Here is a 23,848-nt window from a genome sequence, read left to right on the forward strand (position 1 = left end):
AATGACGTGTAAAGCCCATTCCACTATTCATAGGCCCGGGCTTTCCAATGCAGACAATGAAAAAAAGCTCCTAATGTAAGTCCCTCAGGGCAAAGACCCATTGTTGCTCTTTAACCATGTTGTATAATCAATATGATTAATAAAAGGCTGAGAAGAACCCAGTAACCTGCTGCATTTTGTGTTTTGTGTTAGCTGCTTTGGATGTTCACGCTGCAAAGGTGGACTGTACATCTATTATGAAGCCAAGGCAATCCTACGATGTTTTCATGTTTTTCATGTTGGGTTCCTATGCTTTTAAAGGGTCTGGTGACTTCTGTTTCAGTGTATCTGAAGAAGTGTGCATGCACACGAAAGCTCATACCAAGAACAAACTTAGTTCGTCTCTAAGGTACTACTGGAAGGATTTTTTTTAAAAAAAAATTACTTTGTTTTGACTATGGCAGACCAACGCGGCTACCTACCTGTATCAAGTTCTCAGTGTGCACCATACTCCTTTTCAAGAAGGTGGCCCTATGGAAAGGGGTTGCACTTCACCACTCTGCAGCGTTCTCTGCAATATTGGAAAGATTGTGTCGTTTGCAATGTATGTGGGGCTTATTCCTCCACTTTCACAGTGCTTCAGGCACCCCTACAAATATTGCATTGTGACCCTATTAAGTGCTGGGGTACTTCCTGCAAGGATTGCCTGCTCTTTCCATTCCTCCCCTTTAAAACAGGGCCAGGAATATTTACCAAAATACCAGGGCATTTTAGGGCTATATATATCTAAAATATCAAGGCAGGAGGGAAATCCCAAAAAGAAGGATCGTCAATTCTTTTCTTTCCTTTTTTTTTTTTGCATATCCCGAAAGCCCATCGAGGAAAAGCCTCGAGGAGTGGGGGTGGGCGCCTTAGTCACAGAAAGCCATCCAAGGAACTTTCCCTTCTGTGGAAAAAGCAAAAAAAATTCCAGCTAGTGACTAGGGAAGGGAATTCCTCGGCCACAGCCTTTGCTGCCACAGCAGCAGCAGCAGCTTCCAGACAGGACTGGACTAGTTGGCCCGAGTCAGCCGGGAAATTCCCGAGCGCGCAAGCTCCGCCCCGGCACAGAAATCCCCTCCGCCGAGGCTGTATAGGCAAGTGCCGCCGCCGCCGCCCGCCAGCTTCTCGCACGACTTCGCAAGGCAACTGCAGACTTCGGGACCCGCGGCTCGTTCTCGCCCAGGCCATGTTTTTCAGCCCCGGCTCCCTGGATTACCCTATGGATATAACGATGGACAACCACCCCCGGGACGCGCTGAAGAAGGACAGGCAGCTCAGCCTGGCCCAGGACGACCGCCACGACAGCGGCTTGGACTCCATGAAGGAGGAGGAGTACGAGAAGCTCGTCAACGAGCTGAGAGACATTCGCATCGAGCCGGCGGAAGCCTCCGCGGGGCTCCAGAGCGGCCCCTGCCCGCCCGCGCAGGCTTGGAAACTCCAAGTGACCGAAGACGGAGATACGTAAGTCTTGGGAGGACTTTGCAAATTCGGGGAAGGGGACCGGGATCGGAACTTTGACCTCCGTGGGCGGTTTTGCCTCGCGTTCCCTCGGAAGTTAGCAAAGTGGTGATCTTAATGCTTTTCCTTGGAAATAGATCTGGTTGGAATTAATGGGGCTTATTTCCAAGCAAACGTGGTTAAGAGCCTGGTGGCCTCTGTTCCTTAGATGTGAAGGAAACTCTCTAGACAATGCAGTACAGAACTATCGCGAAGAAGGAAATGTGGTGGGTGGGAGGAGCTGGGCATTGCAAGGAAGACCGCGATCCTTTTGATTTGTTCCCCTCACCGAAAGGCGACAATTTTGCTATTTAAAAAGAGGTTTGAGAGCTAATGTTAGCATGGCGGCATGCATGCAAAAGACCAGAGGATGCACGCATTGCGCGGTTGAATTTCAGCTTGCCTGAGCGCTGTGAAGCCCCGGGAATTAAGCATTTGCAGCGGCGAAAAAGACCCTGCAGGAAATTCGCTGGTTCTTTTAAAGCGGGTCCTTCATAACACAGTAGTTCTGAGTTACTGACCGAGCAGAGTAGAACAATCAGTAGAGCAAGCCAAAAGCACTAAAAAAAAAAAAAAACCCACACAATAATGTAGATTTTTAGTGCTCGTGTTTGACTCCATCTGCATTTGTGTTTATTGCACAGGCTGCCTTGGAGGGGGGGAGCGAGGAGCGTCCTATGTAGATCTTTAATAATAGAACGCGGTGTGTGCGGGGGGGGGGGGGGGAAGGTCCTTTGATGTCGCTCGCGTTCTGCTGGTTACATAAAAGCCCGGGGATTTTTGCAAGTATGGGTTTTCCCCTCCCCGCCCGCTCCGCCTTGTCCCTGGGCCGGCTGCCAGCGGATAGGGGCCGGGACTGGGTGTTCTCACAAGCTGCGAGGTGGGCGGGGCTTGAAGGAGGCGCCGGGCGGGGCGCACGGGAGGGGGGGGGAAGCGCTCTGGAAAGTCCCTGGCGCCTTGCCCGGAACACTCAGCTCACAACAACTCCGCGGAAAACACCAGGTAGCGAGAGCACGCGGCTTCGAAAACCCCAGGCTTTCGAAATCGCCTCTCTTGCCGCTGAGGCTGATGTTCTTCCTCCATCATGACTCGGATCCTGGGCACGTTGCCCGCGGGATGACGAGCAAGAGCAAAAGAGCTGATTAGCAAGAGGTGGCTCGGAATTTATTTTTATTTTTTTTTGTCCTTTGTTCCCCCCCCCCCTTTCTTATGTACTCACCATCGGGTTTTTCCCACCGTTTTCCTCTTTGCAGATTTCTCCATCTGGCAATTATACATGAAGAAAAGGCCTTGAGTTTGGAAATCATTCGCCAGGCAGGACGAGACAAAGCCTTCCTGAATTCCCAAAATAACCTCAACCAGGTACTTACCCGGCAGGGTTTTCTTTCCTCTCTTGCAGGGATCAAACATGGTGCCTTAGGGGACTTGGAAGCTTCCCAAAAGAAACATTTTTTGGTGGGAGGAAGAGATAAATTTAGGGGGGGGAATTCAAGGGGTTTAAGTAACTCATAAAATTGCCACCTTTTAGCATAATTATCCCCATCAATAACCTTGGCTCATTGATGGGGTTGAGCCCCCAAGAAAATGGGGGTGAATTTGTGGCCCTCTGTATGTTGCTGGCCTACAACTACTGTCAACCCTGATTCTTGACTATGCTGGCTGGGGCTGATGGGAGTTGAAGTTCAACAACAACTGGAGAGCCACAAGCTCCCTCTGCCTTACTTAGGGCAAGTCTTTCAGGCTACAAGGAGCTTTAAATCAGCAATTTGTGGAAGTGACTTTTCATGGTTGGCTCCCAAGTATAGTAAGATTGGACCACCAACGCAACAGTGTGGTTGTTCTCTCAGAAGTATATCGCATGACAAAAAGCGAAACATTGGGGAACGTTTCAAAGGATTTATGAAAAGTGGTTGATCCTGAAAAAAACATACTTTACTCAAGAAGTGGGTTCAGGAGCAATGACTAACGAGACTGTTTTGTGTAATGGCTAGTCTAGGAGATTTTTCTTTTTTCTAGTTAAATATAAAATGCTTTCTCAACTTCCGATTTGCAGACTCCACTTCACTTGGCAGTGATAACAGACCAGCCAGAAATCGCAGAGACTCTTCTGAAAGCTGGATGTGACGCAGAGGTCAGAGATTTCCGAGGAAACACCCCGCTGCATATCGTTTGCGAACAAGGCTCTCTCAGAGGTGTCGGTGTCCTCACACAGTACTGCCAGAAACAACAAATCGACTCTATCCTACAGTCATCCAATTACAATGGTAAGCACACATTCTGAGGCTGAGCTGCCAGCTCACTGGGTACTCCAGCCCTTGGCACCGTGCTACATTGCCTTGTGATTCAGAGAGTTCTTTCCAGCTCTTTCCGTATAGCAAGTGTCAGCCAAGGAAGGGAGGGTGTTCCCTGTTCTTGTTCTTGCTTTGCTTTGTGGTCACCTACTGGAATCAAATAATCATGCTTCTTTGATCAGAGTAGTCCATCTTTAAATGTCTATAGTGTGCATGATTTGAAAATTATAGGCAAGTGTTGGAATGACTTGTATCACATGAAATTTAATCTCCATTTCTGTTTCATAGGACACACGTGTCTCCATCTGGCAGCTATTCAAGGTTACCTGGCCATAGTAGAACGCCTCTTGTCCCTGGGAGCAGATGTCAATGCTCAGGTAAGATACCTGCCATTTTCAAACAAGCAAGCCTAGTCCCAGCAATTTGAGAATGAACATCTTAGCATGTGTCCGGCCAAACTGAATGCACCCTTTTCATTTTTTTCAATAAACAGGAGCCTTGCAACGGCAGGACTGCCTTGCATTTGGCTGTCGATCTACAGAATCAAGAACTGGTGTCGCTCCTGCTGAAACATGGAGCGGATGTAAACAAAGTAACCTACCAGGGCTACTCTCCATACCAGCTCACATGGGGAAGGAACAACTCCTTCATACAGGAGCAGCTGAGGCAGTTTACGACATTGGACCTGCAAATGCTACCAGAAAGTGAAGACGAAGAGAGCTGTGAATCGGAGTCAGAGTTCACAGAGGATGAAGTGAGTGGCCATTTCTCCATTCTATGCAAGAGAGAGAGATTTCTACCATAATTTGCACACACGCTTCCCATTAAGGTTGTTAGGAAGCAATTGTAAACAACAAGGGTCCTTGGATTAGGTTTTGCTTGCCTTTGACACCTTGAAGGTATAAAGCTGGTAACAGAGTTATTACCAGTCACCCATTGGTGTAAGCACTAATACTCAAAAGTATAGAAAATGCATTGATTAGATTCATTTGAATCTAGCAAATCATTGCACTGACTTCACACAAGGAGGAAAACTGGCTTTAAGGGAGCATTTGACACGTTACAATTAGGACATCATTTAATGAATTTTCAAAAGTGGATTTAAAGTTACAGTAAGGTTATTTCAAAGGAAGCACATTTGCACATTGATTTTCTGGTGTATTTGCAACCTACCATTTGTTATCTCTACTTCCCTCTAATATTATAAGCATCATATTAGTCCAGATTTTTGTCTGTTAATAAAATGTGCCACCACAACAAAGAATTTTCCTTAACTGCTGAGTTATTACTCCCGTCCCTTGAATTATATGTAGCGGCTCCCAGATTTTTTTAAAGTTTTTAGAAATGCTGGCTCTAGTGTTAATTACCAGGTGCTATTTTCCTCATGTGCGTGCAGCTAAATTTAATGGAAGACTTCCTTGGGATAATGGGAAATGGCCCTGTATTCCCCTTAGAGAATTACTTCATGCTCTTTCTTAAAGCCTTCCATTAAGCCTGATTTGCTTTTTCTTCCCCTCATCTAGCTCCTGTATGACGACTGCATCATTGGCGGACGACACGTGCCTTGCTAAAGTGGGAGCGTTGCACAAAGCAGAGGCGAGCAAAATGTGAACAATTACTGAACACACTGCACAGTACAGAGCGTGTTGTTAGAACAGCAGGTGCTGCCTGCAGTTCAATGCACAGTTCGGGCAGGAATGAACTTTGGTTGTCAGACAGCAGAAGAAGCGTGGGCTCATTTGCACCAGAGAGTAGATTGTACAAATAAACGGAACAGAGTGAGAACTTGGACGGTTCACTGCATGCTCTACAAGGGGGCTGACCCAAGTCGCCATCTGTTGTGTCCTTTTGGAAGACATTCCATATATTTCTGACTGACTGATAACAATCCATCCCAAAGACTGAGCTCAGGTGCCCTTTGTGCTGCATGGCAGGCAGAGCGATTGCAACCCAAAGAAGGCCTCTTCTACACCCACAGGAAAGGGTAGCAATTAACATTCAGGCTGTATATTGCAAGACCTATGCTTTGCAATATGTATATTGTGTGTAAATACTGTATATTTTGTGAATAGCTTTTTTTGGTACTTGTGTATATTTATTAAAAAATCAAATCAAATGAGAAATGCAGTGAATTGATGAAATTGTTCCCCCTGCTGAAGAATTGTTCACCCACTTTCTCCTTTCTGATGCCCAGTTGGGTAAAATCAAACATCTCAGGTAATTGGTTCATTCTTCATTCACATTAAAGAAAGCCACTAGTGTCCTGTATTAGTAACCCAGGGCAGGGTGTGGAGAGGAATGAATGGGGATATATTTGCATCCACATGCTGTTTACTCCTTTTCATATCGGAGCCAGGGCAGTTCAAAAACCATTTCTGATCACATCAGTCAATTGAAAATAAAGCCTCCATTATCCTTCCTGGTATGTTAGGTGCCATGAGGCTCCTCTTTGCAGTCCCATTGGTTTCCAGTGGAGAAATTAAAGCATGTATTTTTTAACACACTCCAATTAAAATCTCTGGGATTTGTCAAGGCCCAACTCTTACCAGGTTGTGCAACAAATACAAGCCATTATCCCTGCCCATTATCCATTCAGGTCACTGATTATATATGTATCCACCGGTCAAGTGTGTCTTCCTGGACCCTTCACAGGGTCTTTCGATAACTCCCAATTTGAAGCTACCCCTGATGCCTCAGGTTTTGTCAGGTGGAGGCTTGGCCCATGCCACTGGTGTGTTGCCCACAGTTATTACCTGACCTGGCTTTACTAGGTTATCTTCGCTACCATGTTGCTGCCTTTATATGGCCAGCATATAAAGGAGCGGATGAGGCCAACAGTGGTCAAGAAGGCGGCTTCTGCGTGTGATGTAGAAGGATGTGAGGGGCAGGTAGCCCATCCAGGAGAAAGAAAACTGATCCTGAAACTCCACTGCCTTGCAGGGTATCTTCAGGAGAAGAAAAAGCTGAGGAGTAAACCCTACACAAATTCAGAGTGGAGTCCCTAAGATGGTTGGTTGGTGCCTTGTACGCCAACTCCTGCAGCCAAGCTGGTGCCAAACTTACTGCTCTCCTTTCCTTTGGACCACATCAGCGAGGCTGAGGGGGTTATCGTAGTCTGGGCAGCCCAGGAGCTCTATACACACTGCCCAGGCTTGTGCCCTAGAGAGGTCACTTTGGTGTTGTTGACACAGCAGTTTGACTTCCACCCCTGAGGTTCACTCAGCTGTCTCTCGAGACAGACAGATGTCAACAACATAATGGCTTTACAAATATTGGTGCATAAACTTCCTTAAACCTAGCTCTTTCACCAGACTTTCACCATTGAAGATGGGCAAGCTGATTTTAAGCAATTAAATCTCTTCAGTTTTCACTGCAGCATTGTGGAATTTCCTTGTTGACATCAGTGAGTTTAATAACATATCCTGTGGTTTGCAGTAGCAGAAGCTTCACATGGCGAACACACAAGCCACAGGTCTCTTCCTCTAGTCCAGTCTCATTGTATCAGTGCAGTTTATAAGGCATGGATGGGGAATTTGTGACCCTCCTGGTGTTGCTGGACTCCCAACTCTCATCATTCCTGACAATCAGACATACGGGTTGGAGTTGATGGGAGTTGGAATCCCAACACCTGGAGGGCCATAGGTTCCCCAGCCCTCTTGCAAGAGAAGATGTCTGCCAGGATTGCAGGCTGGATCCATTCTCATTATCTTCCTTAGGCTGTGTTGAATTTGTATATTTTGGGTTCTTAATAGGCTGTTAACAGTTTCAATAAATTCCCCTGAACTTTAGCCTCAATTGCTTTGCATGAGGAACACTGAATCAGGAGATTAAGCTCCGATCTGCTTTGCATTGGAACTCTTAGCTGCATGGAAATGATTAAAGTCAAGTGTCATTCTGAGTCAGGGTTATTCCCATTCCTCTCTTTGTTTGTATGATCAAAGGTCATGCCTTGAAACTTCCTGGTGGAAGAAGAAAATGTATGCTTGGTTATCCATAATTCAGCCTGCAGTTAAATAACTGAATTCGACTTTAAAAGAAGAAACCAAAATTCTGCAGGTTTTCATTTGAAATAGCACGCTGTGTAACCGTTGTGTAATTTAACTCATTTTGCAGAAACTTTCTGAAATTGAATTGCTCGTTTTGAATTGGGTATTTGATGATTACTATTATTTTAAATGAGGGATTTGGTATTGATTGGTGTGGCGAAAAGGAAGTGGGGATAAGGAGGGGCAATATAGCTCAGAAAACATTACTACACATGGAGAGGGAAGGACATGTACATGAACAGCTCATTTACTGAACAATGGACCCTGTTTTATTTAAGAAATATTAAAAGAGCACGATGGTTTTCAAATACAAAAATATATTGATTCCCCCAAATCAAAACCAGGAACTTACTGCCCAAGCCATTGGATCATCTGTCACAGGGGTGCCCAAACTTTTTTTAAAAAAGGACCAGATGAAGAGTGAACATGCGTGAGGGCCAACTGAAGTTGGATTTTACCCGAGGACATATACTGCCACGGGGGCTGGATTAAATTGGCGGGCTGGATTAGGCCCCCCAAATGTACTTTGGACATGCCTGATCTATCGCATTACCAATGCACCTCTTCCACAGACAATACCTGCATGATTTCAAATGTATGCAGCCCTAAGGGTTAAAAAAAAACACTGTTTTGAAAAAGTAGTATAGGGCCAAAGTTTGCAGAAATTCAAATTTAGTCCAAGAGACGAATTATTTATTGCCCGTCTTAATAATCGTTTAAAACTGTTTGTTTAAAATGCCCCAATTCTAGAAAGTTATTTATATAGAAATACTTGGAATTTGGCTATTACCGGTATTTCAGAAGCTCTGCATGAGCAATACTTTTTTTTTTTTTATAAGATTTTATTATTTTCCAATAAGACAAAGAGAAAACAAAATACAACATCAACACAAAACATAAGAAACAATAAAAAACAAAATCAACATTGAACATAATCAACAATAAACATAATCAACATTCGAAACAATAACAGCAATAAAAACATAAAGAGAACATATACAAACCTTAACCAATATCTATCTTTGTATATTTCTTGTTTCTAACTTCTCTGTTTGGGGACTTCCCCCCTTCCCTCCACTGTCTTAAAAAAAAAACCAAATACTTCTTCAAGGTAGCTTTATATATTGTTCGATTGACATTTACCCAAATTTTAATATACTTAGCTTTTACTTAGTCAAATATCTCAATAACTATGTATCTTATCTTGACGACCTATCTTAACATATTTTGACACATACATCTTTCACATAACAACAATTCCTCTTACCATTTATATCTGACACATATCTACCAAAGCCGATGTTCTGTCTAATTCTGCTCAAATATTCAGTTTAACTGATTTAACTAAATAGTCTTTAAATTTTTTCCACTCCTGCGACGCCTTCCCCTCCCTCTGGTCCCGGACTCTGACGGTCAGTTCTGCGAGTTCCATGTATTCCATCATCTTCATCTGCCATTCCTCCACCGTTGGTGTCTCTTCACCTTTCCATGTTCTTGCCAATAGAATTCTGGCTGCTGTTGTGGCATACATAAAAAACACTCTATCCTGACTGGGTATCTCTTCATTGGTTATGCTCAGAAGAAATGCCTCTGGTTTCTTACAAAAGGTAACTTTCATTACCTTCTTAAGCTCATTGTAAATCTTATCCCAGAAAGCACTTACCGCTGGGCACAACCACCACATATGAAAAAAGGTACCTTTCGCATGTTTGCATTTCCAACATACATCTGACATTTTGGTATTCATCTTAGCAATCTTAACTGGTGTCAAATACCATCTATAAACCATTTTCATTATGTTTTCTCTTAAACCATGACAAGCAGTAAATTTGATACCTTTTTGCCACAATCTCTCCCAGTCATCCATCATAATATTATGTCCTACATCTTTTGCCCAATCTATCATTGAGGATTTAACCAGTTCATCTTTTGTATGCCACTCTAGCAGAAGATTATACATTTTGGAAAGGTTTTTGAAGTTCGATTCTATCAGTTCTGTTTCCAGTTTTGATTTTTCTACTTGAAAACCAACTTTTTTGTCCATTTTAAATATTTCATAAACCTGATGATAGTGCAGCCAGTCGGGGACCTGACTTTTTACTTGATCATAGCTTTTTAGCTTAAAAGAGTCCCCTTCCTGCTGCAATATGTCCATATATCTTAACCAGTTTGCAGACATATTCGGTCTCTTATATGCCTTGGCCTCCACTGGAGAGATCCATCTAGGAGTCTTTCTCTCAAACAAGTCTTTGTATCTAGTCCAAACCTGATATAGGGATTTTCTAACAATATGAGACTTAAAAGTTCTGTGGATTTTAACCTTGTCATACCAAAGGTATGCATGCCAGCCAAACATATTATCATGTCCCTCCAAGTCCAACACATCAACGTTCTCTAATTTAAACCAATCCTTTAACCAGCAAAAGGCCGCAGCTTCAAAATAAAGCCTTAAGTCCGGCAGGGCAAAGCCTCCTCTGTCTTTAGAGTCTGTTAAAATCTTAAATTTTATTCTTGGCTTTTTGCCCTGCCATATAAATTTCGATAGGTCCTTTTGCCATTTCTTAAAACAATCTAGTTTGTCCAAAATTGGTATGGCTTGGAATAAAAACAGCATCCTTGGTAGGACATTCATTTTAACCACTGCTATTCTTCCCATTAACGACAATTTAAGTCTTGTCCAGATCTCCATATCTTTTTTTATCTCCATCCACAATTTTTCATAGTTATCCTTATACAGGTTCAAGTTCTTATTTGTGAGATTGATACCTAGATATTTTACAGATTTAACAAAATTGAGGCCTGTGGCTTCTTGAATTCTTTGGATCTGTTCTGCACTCAAATTTTTACCTAAAACTTTGGTTTTCTGCTTATTTAATTTGAAGCCAGCTACAAGTCCAAATTGTTCAATTAATTCCAAGGCTCTGGGGACACTGCTTTCTGGTTCTTGCAGGGATAGCATCAAATCGTCCGCGAAGGCACGTAATTTGTATTCCTTCTCTCCCACTTTAATTCCTTTTGTCTGTTTATCTTTCCGAATCATATTTAGAAGGACTTCCAGGACCGTAATAAAAAGTAAAGGGGAGATAGGGCACCCTTGTCTTGTTCCTTTCTCTACTTCGATCTCCTCCGATATCACACTGTTTACAATGACTTTTGCTCTTTGTTCTGTGTAAATGGCCTTAATGCCATTTAAGAATTTTTCTCCAACTCCCATCTTTTCCAAATTCTTTTTCATAAATATCCAAGATACTTTGTCAAAAGCTTTCTCTGCATCAACAAACAATAGTGCTGCATCTGTGTTTATGTCTCTCTCCAGTTTTTCTAAAATGTCCACAATAATTCTCGTGTTATTACTTATTTGTCTTCCTGGCAAGAAACCTGCTTGGTCTCTATGTATATGGTCTTTCAACACTCTTTTCAACCTTGTAGCCAAAACATTTGCAAAAATTTTATAGTCCACATTCAAAAGGGATATTGGACGGTAATTTTTCATTAGAGTCTTATCAGTATCTGGTTTTAAAATCAGTGTGATAAAGGCTTCTTTCCACGTCTCTGGTGCCCTATCTCCTTCTAGTATTCTATTGCAAATTTCTCTTAACGGCTGTGATAGCCAGTCTTTCAATGTCTTATAATATTTTGCTGTTAATCCATCCGGTCCTGGAGCCTTCCCCAATTGCATGTTGTTTATTGCATCTTCTATTTCTTGTGTCGTTATTGGGTGGTTGAGAGTTGTTAATTTTTCCTCTGGGACTTTTTGCAATCCGTTCTTTTCCAGAAATCGGTCTATCTCTACTTCATCTATCTTCTCCTCCTTGTACAGTTGCTTATAGAATCTCTGAAAGCACCATCTGATTTCCTCCGGTTTCTCTACATTTTTTCCATTTACTACCAATTTACTGATGACATTTGCCTTTTGTCTTTTCTTTAATTGCCAAGCTAGTAGTTTTCCACATTTATTTGCAGATTCAAATGTTCTTTGTTTCATCATTTTCACTTTCCATTCGATATCTTGATTCATGATATTCGCATATTGGGATTGCAAGTATTTAATTTCTTTTTGGATTTTGACACATCTGGGATGTCCTCTTAATTCTTTTTCCTTTCCTTTGATTAATTTCAACAGTCTCTCCATTTCTGCACTTTGTTGTTTCTTCTTTTTTGCCTTTTCACTAATGAGGAATCCTCTCATTACCGCTTTACTTGCATCCCAAGCAATCCTTTTCTCCACTTCTGAGTTCCAATTAATTTGAAAATATTCTTTCATCTTTTTCGCCGCTCTTTCTACTAGCTTGGTATCTCTCATCAATGCATCATCCATTCTCCACCTGAAAGAATCCTTGGAAATCATTTTTAGGTTTACCTGCACCGGATTGTGGTCTGAAAGCGTTTTAGGACCGATTTCTGCTTTTTGTAATTTTGGAGCCAATTCATTCGAGATCCAGATATAATCTATCCTCGACCATGACTGCTGAGATTCGCTGAAGTACGTTGCCTCTGTTTCTGTGGGGTTTTTTAATCTCCAAGAGTCCACCAAATTCAAATTGTCCACCATTTCAAAAAAAGTCTTTGGGAGTTTCCCATCATTTGTTAGTTTTGTTCTTTGAGATCTATCCATTAGTGTGGAAACTGCCCCATTAAAGTCTCCAAGGCAAACTACCTTATAGTCCAAATAATCCAGCAGCAAATCATGTATTTTTTTGTAGAAAATCGACTTTCCATCATTTGGTGCATAAAGTCCCAGAATCAAAAATTTTTCGCCTTGTACGTTAATTTCAATTGCGATGTATCTCCCTTCTTCATCTTTAAATAGCTGTCTTGGGCTGTATTTCTCCTTTGCATAAATCACTACTCCTCTCTTCTTGACCTTGTCCGATGATATGAACTCTTGGCCTAATTTTTTATTCTGTAGCAATCTTCTGTGACGCCGGACTATGTGGGTTTCCTGTAGACATATTATATCCAAATTCTTCTTTTCTATGCTGTATAACACTCTGCGTCTCTTTGGTCTCTGATTTAATCCCCGAACATTCCAAGTCATTAACTTGAGCGCCATTTCTTTGTTTATTCCTCTCCTCCAGTTGCCTGTCCTTTCTTATCTTGTTCTGGATCTTGGCTTGGTCCTGGTAGTCCCGGCGGTGGTGGGAATACTTCTGGAAACTTGTAGAGCTGTGCTGGGTCCAGTGGAGTTCCTTTGAAATGTTCCAGATGCTTGTCCAAAAACTTTTGCTTTTCCGCCAAGGACCTTATTCTTATCTTTTTCCCTTCAAACGTAAATGCCAGGCCTTCTGGGAATTCCCAACTGAAGGAGATTTTTCTTCTTCTTAACTCCGTCACCAGGTCGTTATAAGGAGCTCTTTTATCTAAAAAGAATCTGGGGATATCCTTGTAAAAAATTACTTTATTCTGCTGTACCACCAGGTTGTTTCTGTAGTGTAAATCCAGAAAGTAATCTCTGTCGTGTCTATCGTGCAGCACAATCAAACAGTCACTGACTGTTTTAGTGCTTTTCTTTCCTCTGGAGCCTCTTGGTCCAAATCTGAAGGCCTTCACTATGCGTGCTGAGACGTTTACCTCTTCTAACTCCCAAAAAGTTGAGAATAGTTCCACAATATAGGCTTTCAGGTCTTCCCCCTCCAATTCTGGAAGACCCCTTAGACGGATGTTTCCTTCTCTCTGATGTAGTTGCAGAAAAGCAAGAGACTCTTCCACAGTTCTCTGTCGTGTTCCAATATTTTCTATCTGCTCCAAATCTAAATTGTCCAATTTTTCCTCCACCTTTTTTATTTTTTCTCTGACCACTTTAATTTCCTCAGAGTCCTTTTTTAACGTAGTCACCTCCTGCCCAATTTTATTAATTTCGTCTCTGTTCTTTCTTACATTTTCCTCAATTTGACCAATCGATTTTTCTAATGTCTGGGTGGAGGTTTTAATATCAGCCTTAATATCCACTTGGAGTTTTTCTATTGCAGAGTTAACTGTTGTATTCACTGATGCACCAATAGTATTCACCGATTCTTGTGTTTGCTTCAACCCTTCGGTGACACTTTTCAAACCTGCTGCAATTTCTGCCACACTTGCAACCAATTTCTCCATTTGTTCCTGAAGAGTTAAGGAAACAGAGCCTTTCCTTTTTTCAGAGCCAGTTCCTTTAGATCTAGTTTCCATTCCCTGTGGGCTCTGCAACTGTAATCTCAAGGTCACTCCAGTTGCTGTAGTAACTATCTCAGACATTCACAGCAGAAGACCAACAGTCCCAAAAGTAAACACCAGGTGGCCTGCAGCTAGCTTCTGAGAACAAAGAGGCTGCTGAGCCAGGAGTCCACAACAGTCCATTAATCCAGCTTTTAGGCAAAGAGTTCAGATTTTTCAAAATTGTAAGTCCTTAAAGCCAAGAAGAGTCTATTTTAAATAGCCCAAGCCAGTAACTGTTTCTCACTTGCAATGTAACCACCAAGTCTTTAAAATAGCTTGTATCTGGCTGTAAAAGAGTCAAAGTATCTCCACTGGTAAACAGTCACTGTAACACTAGAGTCCCAACAAAGAAAAAATGGCAACAATATATTGCAGCCCGCTACTGACCCGGAATCCTAGTCCAGAGGGGGAGCGGTGTCTTCTTTTGCCATATCAACTATTTTTAAGTCTTTAAACAACCTTTAAACAACTTTTAAGTAACTTTTAAAAAGTTTGGCAGAGTTCGCAAAACTTTCCCGTTAGCCGCGGCTTTGATCTTTTAGCGCTACCAAGCTCGCGCAAACAGTTCAAAGGGAACAGGCTTCCTTTTGAAGTTTCCTCTGCAAGCAGTGCTCTTTAAACTTGTAAAATAATCCAGTATTTTAACTTACAGAGTTTCTTTGGAAGTTTCTATGTAGGAAGTGCCGGGTGCTCAGGTCTGGCGGGATCGCTGCTTTGATCCTCCGCAGGCAGTCGCTTCTTCAGTCCCGTGCTGGGGCTCCGCTCGCCCGATTCTCCCCCTTACGAGGGTAAATCAGGAGCGGAGACAGCACGTCTGGGACCCACGAAGCCGTCGGTCCACGGGACGCTCTTCCCGTGGCTTTAAGGGACCCGTGGCGCAGGCACGGAGCTCCCTATCGCCTAACGGAGGACGGAGCCGTCGGACTCCCGTCCGCCATTGACTCGGCACCTAACCGGAAGTCACCTGCATGAGCAATACTATGTCAGAAATACTGCATATAAAATACATGAAATCTTTTCATTTGCTGTTTCAGAGGAATTTTTGTCTTGCTCATATTTTTTTTTTTAAAAAAAAAACACAGCTGTTAGGAAAGAGAAAACCTGGATTCGGAAGCACATATTTTCTGAGAGTTTAATTTTTCCTAAGCTTCTCCTTGACCACGTCTGCTTAGCGGCTTTGCACATACCAGTAGATATATTGACTCTGCTCCTACCTGCAGGACCATTCTCAGAACATTGTAGAGGATTTCTGCTTGATTCCATGAAATTGTTGCAATTTTTTCTGTGGAGGTGGTTAGGCTCCCTTCTAATTTTTGTTTCCAGCATGAATTTTATTGCTGGAATAGCCAGGCCAGCCTGGCAATGGCCCGCTAAGTATGAGTCATCAAGGTAACAAAGGGAGTGGCTCTGTGCCAGAAGACAAATGGGTGGACCTCCCTCCCTCAATTGTCTGTCAGTTAGAAAGAGAAAAGGTCAGAGTGGAGAGTTGAGTGATACGAGCTAGAAGCCAAAGGCTGGAGACAGGCCAGGCCTGATTTCTTATGGAATCCAAGGCTGTGGCTATGGGAGAAACAAGACCCTACATTGTCAGTTCAGGTTGTATATATCATACAGACACAGTCTCTGCTGTGCCTCCTTCCTGAAGGAAACACGAATCCTGATTAAGTGCCTGGAATCCAAGTGGTGCAGGATTTCAGGGGTTCCAATTACTTACCCAGGGTTCGCGTTTCATTTCAGAATTAGAAGGGAGTCCAGGCATTCAGCCATTTATGTTATGGGTCCTTGCAGGATTCCACTGTGTTCCCTTCTATATGAAACCACTGGGTGAGGTCATTCAAGGGCTTGGAGTTAAGAGTCATTAGTATGCTTATGTCAACAAGTCAGTTTTTTCTTTGTCATCCGGGTCAGGTGAGGCTGTACAGGTGCTGCATCCTGGATTTGATAATGGGCTGGATGAAGGCCCATGAACAGCTGAATCTTGGCAAGATAGAGGCATTGTGGATGGAGAGATAGTTCTAGCTGAAGGGAAATGATATTCCAGGCTGTTTTGGACATGGTCACACACCTTCTGAAAGGGCTGGTCTAGAAACCATATGTATGTCACCTTGGGTCCCACAATGGAAAACAAGGCAGGATATAAATGCAAGAAAATACATACACAAATATAAACATGAGTGGGACTAGTCTGGCCACAGTAATTACTATAATGGATTAAACAATGTATTATATATGGGGCTGCCCTTGAATATGACTTGGAAGAGTTATTGCATAATTTTGTCGCCATAATTTTAATGGATGAAGCCCAGGCTTGTTCACAAACTTAAAATAAGTGCACCCGTTGCCTATTCATTTCTTTGGATCCAAATACGCAACGGAGCCCTTCTGCTATGCCTGTCTGCCTGTGTACAGTGCAATACGAAGATCTGGGAAAGGGCTACAGCTCAGTGGTACAGCATCTGCTTGCATGCTGTTGTTGTTCAGTCGTTCAGTCGTGTCCGACTCTTCGTGACCCCATGGACCAGAGCACGCCAGGCACCCCTATCCTCCACTGCCTCCCACAGTTTGGCCAAACTCATGCCAGTCGCTTTGAGAACACTGTCCAACCATCTCATCCTCTGTCGTCCCCTTCTCCTTGTGCCCTCCATCTTTCCCAACATCAGGGTCTTTTCTGGGGAGTCTTCTCTTCTCATGAGGTGGCCAAAGTACTGGAGCCTCAACTTCAGGATCTGCCCTTCCAGTGAGCACTCAGGGCTGATTTCTTTAAGGGTGGATAAGTTTGATGTTTTTGCAGTCCATGGGACTCTCAAGAGTCTCCTCCAGCACCATAATTCAAAAGCATCAATTCTTCGGCAGTCAGTCTTCTTTATGGTCCAGCTCTCACTTCCATACATTACTACTGGGAAAACCATAGCTTTAACTATACGGACCTTTGTCGGCAAGGTGATGTCTCTGCTTTTTAAGATGCTGTCTAGGTTTGTCATTGCTTTTCTCCCAAGAAGCAGGCGTCTTCTAATTTCGTGACTGCTATCACCATCTGCAGTGATCATGGAACCCAAGAAAGTAAAATCTCTCACTGCCTCCATTTCTTCCCCTTCTATTTGCCAGGAGGTGATGGGACCAGTGGCCATGATCTTAGTTTTTTTGATGTTGAGCTTCAGACCATATTTTGCGCTCTCCTCTTTCACCCTCATTAAAAGGTTCTTTAATTCCTCCTCACTTTCTGCCATTAAGGTTGTGTCATCAGCATATCTGAGGTTGTTGATATTTCTGCTTGCATGCAGAAGGTACCAAATTCAGCCCCAGCATCTCCAGGTAGGACAGAGATCCTGCAATCCTGGAGAGCACTTTCCAGCCAGTGCAGTTGATACCACTGTGATGGATGGACCAATGGCCTGACAGCTTCCTATGTTTTTAAGTGCCCTCTTCCAAGCACTTTCCCTATCAGAAGCACATGAGTGCTTCTTCTTCTTTGGCAATCACTCATAGCGGAGTAAAATCTTCCATGAAAACGGTCTTAACTGTGAGTCCGTAAGTGACTGTGGAGGCCAATGCTGGATCCACACGTCCTTCCACAGCGGGGACATAGTTTCCGGGTGGGAGTTGATCATGGTGAGGGTTTGCCAAGAGTGTCTTCCTCTTAGCATGCGTCTCCCTTTCGTCCTGAGTTTGAGCGTCTTCAAAGTCCATGACACTTTTGGTAAAGGCTGTTCTCCAATTGGAGTGCTCACAGGTCAGTGTTTCCCAATTGTTGGTGTTTATACTACATTTTTTAAGATTGGCCTTGAGAGAGTCTTTAAACCTCTTTTGTTGACCACCAGCATTACGCTTTCCATTTTTAAATGCGGAATAGAGTACCGGTAGTTGCTTTGGAAGACGATAATCAGGCATCCAAACAACATGACCAGTCCAATGAAGTTGATGTTGAAGAACCACTGCTTTGACACTAGTTACAGGTAGGTAACTAGTGCTTTGACACTAGTGATCTTTACTTTGTTGGAAGAATATTAAGGTGTGTGTGTGTATATATATAATGTTCATAAGTGTGCCAAGCAAACAAGGCCACATGTGTGAAGCAACACAGGAAAACAGCCCTGAAACCATTTTTCACTCCCAAAATGACAAACTGTTTCTCTGCAAAGAAGGAGGGGGTGGGAGAACCTTCCCATTGTCTCAGGAAATTAAACTGATTACCATTTCAAAGAAATGGCCAGGCTGCTAACAAAAGGCAATCAGATAAGGCATTAACAGGTAGTCTGGCAGGAAGGGGGAAAACAAACTTCTCAGATTCCTGTTTAAATCTGTTGGAGGCCGCCATTTTCTGTGATGTAGGCATGAGGTATCTGGGGGGGGGGTCTTGGGCTACACCCCTTCTATGATGTATGTGTGAGGTTTCTGGGGGGTGGGGCAGGACACCAAGGGGCATTTTTGAAATGTCTTTATAAGGGCTTGCACGCATGGCTCTGGGTCCCTCCCCTGCTCTCCTGTGTGTGGGGAGGTCAACCTTGTTGCAACAGAACAATAAAGATCAAGCTTACTAGCTGCTTTGCTTCTAAATATTCTCTGGTTGGCCTCTGTTATTTACTCCTACCGGTGGAGAACCTGCAAAGGATTGTACAAGGGCTTTTGTGTACCCCATAAGGTAAGCACGTGAACATCAGAAGCGGAGGGAATAGTTCAGTTGGTTAAGAGAGTGTGGTGCTGATAATGCCAAGGTTGCAGGTTTGACCCCTGTATGGGGCAGCGGCATATTCCTGCATTGCAGGGGGTTCGGCTAGATGATCCTCAGGGTCCCTTCCAACTCTATGATTCTATGATTGATTGTGTCCCAGTGACGTGCAGTTCTGTCAAATCCTCCCTTCCCCACCTCGCTCCCAGCGCAGAAACAAAACCAAGAGAGGAAGTGGCAGAACTGTCCTATCACACTTGCAAACTGGTGAATGAATGATTTATACTTGTGACTGGAGTGAGCCAAAAAGTACCCAGGCACGGAAAGTTAAACAGGAACTAGGTAGGTGGGGGGGGGGAACAGCTGTGCCTTAGGAAGCAGGGAGTTCCCCTCTGCCTTTCTGCTCAGAGTCCAAACTGTGTTAGCAAATCCTGTAAAAATGCGCCGAGAGCTTAATTTGAGACAGGCCGCGATGCTGCTCTGTTGAAAATCCCTTTGCACCCAATGAGGCATGAAGACCTGAGACTGGGAAAGAGGAGAATTGGAATCCTACCCCACGTATAATCTTCGGTAATAAACAAAATCTGCTCTTATTCCCTTTTGGGTACACAAGAGCCCTTGTAGAGTCTTTTACAGGTTCTCCATCGGTAGGAGTAAAATAACACAGGCCAACCAGAGAATATTTAGAAGCAAAGCAGCTAGTAAGCTTGATCTTTATTGTTCTGTTGCAACAGGGTACTTACCCCAGACACAGGAAAGCAGGGAAGAACCCAGAACAAAGGAGCGCCTGGCCTTATATAGAAAATTGAAATTGCCCACACTGGAGTTCAAGACCACCCCCCAGAAGCATCACACATACATCACAGAAGAAGGCGGTCTCCAACAGATTTCAACAGAAATCTGAGTGCCCTTGTTTACCTTCTCTTTGCCAGTTTACCTGGTAATGCCTCCTCTGATTGCCCTTCCTGGTATGTGTAGCCATTCCTTTGAAATGGTAATCATTTTAACTCTCTCACTGCCTCCTTCCTTGCAGGGAAACATTTTGTCAGTTTGGGAGTGAAAATTGGTTTCAGGGCTGTTTCCCTGTGCTGCTTCACACATGTGGCCCATACACTTGTGTACATGTCTGCTTAGTACATTAACGAACAATTATTATTATTATTATTATTATTATTATTATTATTATTATTATTATTAGACCTTAATCAAACTTATCCATCCTTAAAGAAATCAGCCCTGAGTGCTCACTGGAAGGACAGGTCCTGAAGTTGAGGCTCCAGTACTTCGGCCACCTCATGAGAAGACTCCCTGGAAAAGACCCTGGTGTTGGGAAAGATGGAGGGCACAAGGAGAAGGGGATGACAGAGGATGAGATGGTTGGACAGTGTTCTCGAAGCGACTGGCATGGGTTTGGCCAAACTGCGGGAGGCAGTGGAGGATAGGGGTGCCTGGCGTGCTCTGGTCCGTGGGGTCACGAAGAGTTGGACACGACTGAACGGCTGAACAAAAGACCTTAATTTGTTTATTTCACTTCCTTCGAGCCTGTGAATTCCATTTTGAATGCAAAACTGTCCTTTCCACCAACTGCGAGTAGCAGTGATCTCCCACACACAAGGAACTGGGGGACACAGGAAGTTGCCATGTGTAGAGTGAGACCATTGGCTTATGTAGCTCCATATTGTCTACTCTGGCTGGCAGCAGCTCTTCAGGGTTTTAGGGCACAGGGTATTTTCAGGCCAACCTGTAGATGCTGGGGATTGAACCTGGGGCCTTCTGTGCAGTGAAATGTTCTCCCCGCTCTCTCCCACCCTATACATTTGAGAAACTGTGATAAGCTTCTATTGCTTTCCTCTTCTTAGCCCAGAGAATCTCAGAAAGACCTCCAGAACACTCATATAATATCACCTCTGGACTTTTTCCCACTTAAGCATTAACCAATGTGAACTGCTTGGCATTATTATTATTATTATTATTATTATTATTATTATTATTACTATTATTATACCACCCTATACCCAGTCCTTTAAAAATAGTTATAGATGCAGGCCTGAATTCAAACACCAGCAGCATCTGGAGTTGAATCAGAAAAGTCCCCTTTTCATGTGTTGCTTTATAAGCCCACAGTTCACATTTCTCTATGGATGGCACCTTTTAAAATCGGACTTTCCAGTGAATAATGGGATGAAGGCGAGGGTTTCCCCCACTCAGCCACAGTGAACATTCCTCCTCCCTGCTTTGCAGATTAGATAGACCAGCTTGGATTGCCACACAGTCCATGAACTTGCTTGCTAGTAAGAAACGCTTTTCCTTTTCGTTTCCCTCCTATGGTCCGTGACATATAATTTACCCAGTGGAACTAAAGCTTGTACTGCTACACCAGGACCCTTGACTGCTTTTATCATTTCAGTTGCAATGTGCAGCAGAGCATTTAAACAAGCATCTGATTAGGAGGCCAGCAGGACCCAGCCCTGCCATGCAGCAGGGAGCTGTAGCAATCTGCTTCAGGTGGCACCAGGGGGGTGGGGGCATAGCTGTCGACTTTCCCTTTTTTGCGGGAAATTCCCTTATTCCAGCGCCATTTCCCATTGCAAAAAAAAGGGAAAGTTGACAGCTATGGCCCGTTTCCCAATGCAAAAAAAGGAAGGTTGACAGCTCTGGGTGGGGGGCATAGACAAAGGCAGAAAGGGTCATTTGGCTACTGGGCTGGAGTTTCTCCACACCTGCCCTAGAGTGCAGGAGCAGCCCAAGCTGTTTGAAATATGGCAACCCTAGGTAAGCGCAACATCCTCCTATGCTATGTTGTCTTTCTGCCTCTTTTTCTGATGCCTCAGGCAGGTTCTCTGCCTCCCCCCCCCCCTTACAAAGTGTCTCAGTGTATGTTTATTCAAACAATTATACATTCACACATACTTCCCTAAAAAAAGGTGGGGGAGATTTTCAAATGGGGAGTAAAGCAGCTTTTTGATGGAGCGCATTTTCACGTTCTCTGAATTATCAGAGGTTTAGGCTTACTGGAGATTTGCAGGCCTGTCTTCTCCACCCACTACTACCTTCGGAGGACAGTACCCACATTTCCATCTGTCATACAGACACCCTTAAGTTTCCAAACAGCTATCTGATCTCTCCCACTCAAAGTCATCTGTTGCACATTCATCCAATTTAGCGCTTAGCTCCCTACTCACAAGCGCATGCACATTAGTTCTGAACCCAGCTGCTTAGTGGGCTGCGGGAGTGCAACTGAGATGGTTAGGGAGGTGCACAAGGAGAGAATGTGTGTGTGGATGACCATGTGCCTCTGGATGACCATGTGCCTCTGCATGTCATGGATGCCAGCCACGTCCCTTTTCCTGTGACTCTTGACTATTCATCCACTGGCAGGTGTGGCTCAAGAGAGCAAAAATGTTTCTCACCCTTTAAAGTATCAGTACTGTAGAGGTTTGAATGTTGCTTACGGAAACCCGAGTTCAACACCTGAGATGGGACAAGGATAGAAGCTCCAAGTTCTGTATTACCATGTAATCTTTCTCCCACGACTAGAAGGACCATTCTATAGAAGACCATGCTTGTGAACACTCTCACAATAACGTATTGGGAGTATACATCACAAATATATGCATCTTTGTAAACATTGGTTGGAGAACTGCATCACAAAATTCAAATAAGTGCACATTTTGAAGGGTAGCTGTTTTTTCAGTTTTCATATTGTTTCAGAAAGTGTGAATTTGATAAGATTTAGCTTTGAATGTGAACTGAATCAAATTTCTGCCCCATCCCAAATTTCTCCCTTGCCCCTAGTGTGGACTACCAGAGTGCTGTTGATTCATCTGGTTGGGGAGAAGTGGTCCTTGACCACTTAGCACCAGCTAAGCCAAACAAAAGGAGAATAGTACTAATTTCAGACAAAAACAAACAAACAGAAGAACCTTAAAAGATGTTGGAGAAAACCCCTAAGTTTCTGCATTCTCCTGTATGCCCTTGTACTGTAACCATTACATATCTGATTCTCACACCCGAGGAGCCTTCAAAACAAAAGGGTTTAAATTTTCCAAATCAGTTTGAGAGAGGAAGCGGGGGATGAGACTCAGCCTCCTCTCCTCTGCACCAAAAGGCTGATCAGCAGGATTTTAGTCTTTATTCACTGCTTGCACCTCTCCAATTACATGAGCTCAGCTATTGCCTCCTCCTCTGTTGCTTTTAAACACCCACATTTGCGTTTTCTAACATTCATTTTGTTTTTGCACTAAAATGCCTTTAAAAAAAAGAAAAGCAAATGTCCCAACAGTTTTTATTTGGCATTGTTATGGTTCTGTGACTGACGGCGCTGAATATCAATTCTTTCCCATTTGCTGTGGAAGATTAAAATGGGGAATAGAGAGCTATGTTTAGTATACACAGTCAGTGCAATCCTATAGATGTCTAATCAGAAGTATATACCATTGAGTCTTGAGAGGGGCTTGCTCCCAGGTCTATGGGATTGCATCCTAAGGGCACTTCCAGATGGTCACTATTTTCAGATGCAAACTGTGCAGCTAAAGTTGATCTGGCGCTCTTGTGTAACGAAGGATAAGGCCAGTGGCAGGAACACACAATGGCAAGAGCAGACCCTACAAGTGTCCCTATTTTCCAGATTTAGAGAAGGCATCCCAGTTTCTGATTTGATCCCAGAATGTTCCACTTTTCCTTAGGATGTCCCTATTTTCATTGGAGAACTATTGGAGAGTATGGAGTTATCCAACCCCCAAGCCACCTGAAGGCAATCCTGTATAGGGAAGTTTGTTTAATGTTTAATATTTTATTATGTTTTTATATACCGTATGTTGGAAGCTACCCAGAGTGGCTGGGGCAACCTAGTGAGATGTGTGGGGTATAAATAATAAATTTATCATTATGGAATGGGACGTCCCTATTTTCATCGGAAAAATGTTGGAGGGTGTGCAAGAGCGCACTAATATTTGCTTGATGCAACACTGTCTAACTTCACCACAACAAACCAGTCAGAATGATGAATGCTCAATAAATAGTGGATGTCATCTTAACTTCCTTGCAAACTTTGTGCACACAAATTAAAATGAATCTCAATAAACAGGTTAAAGTCGTACCTTGGGTTACGTGCGCTCCGGGTTGCATACTTTTCG

The 23,848-nt window shown here is 43.4% G+C and overlaps 1 protein-coding gene across 1 annotated transcript; it reads left to right on the forward strand.

Moving 5' to 3' along the window:
• Positions 1-1,102: 1,102 nt before the first annotated feature.
• NFKBIA (NFKB inhibitor alpha) lies at positions 1,103-5,932 on the forward strand. Its single transcript, XM_033143518.1, has 6 exons — positions 1,103-1,482; positions 2,772-2,880; positions 3,572-3,782; positions 4,098-4,186; positions 4,303-4,563; positions 5,333-5,932. Exons 1-6 carry the CDS (start codon positions 1,208-1,210, stop codon positions 5,378-5,380), a joined length of 993 nt encoding a protein of 330 aa, XP_032999409.1. The 5' UTR covers positions 1,103-1,207; the 3' UTR covers positions 5,381-5,932.
• The last annotated feature ends 17,916 nt before the right edge of the window (positions 5,933-23,848 follow it).

The sequence above is a fragment of the Lacerta agilis genome, chromosome 1, assembly GCF_009819535.1.
Source record: "Lacerta agilis isolate rLacAgi1 chromosome 1, rLacAgi1.pri, whole genome shotgun sequence".
NCBI lineage: Eukaryota > Metazoa > Chordata > Lepidosauria > Squamata > Lacertidae > Lacerta > Lacerta agilis.

Bases quoted from the DNA above. Each gene is read 5' to 3' on its own strand.
- NFKBIA (XM_033143518.1), top strand. From the start codon at position 1,208: ATGTTTTTCAGCCCCGGCTCCCTGGATTACCCTATGGATATAACGATG. The intron at 4,187-4,302 runs GTAAGATACCTG...TTCAATAAACAG, and splicing joins GAGCAGATGTCAATGCTCAG to GAGCCTTGCAACGGCAGGAC. The intron at 4,564-5,332 runs GTGAGTGGCCAT...CCCCTCATCTAG, and splicing joins CAGAGTTCACAGAGGATGAA to CTCCTGTATGACGACTGCAT.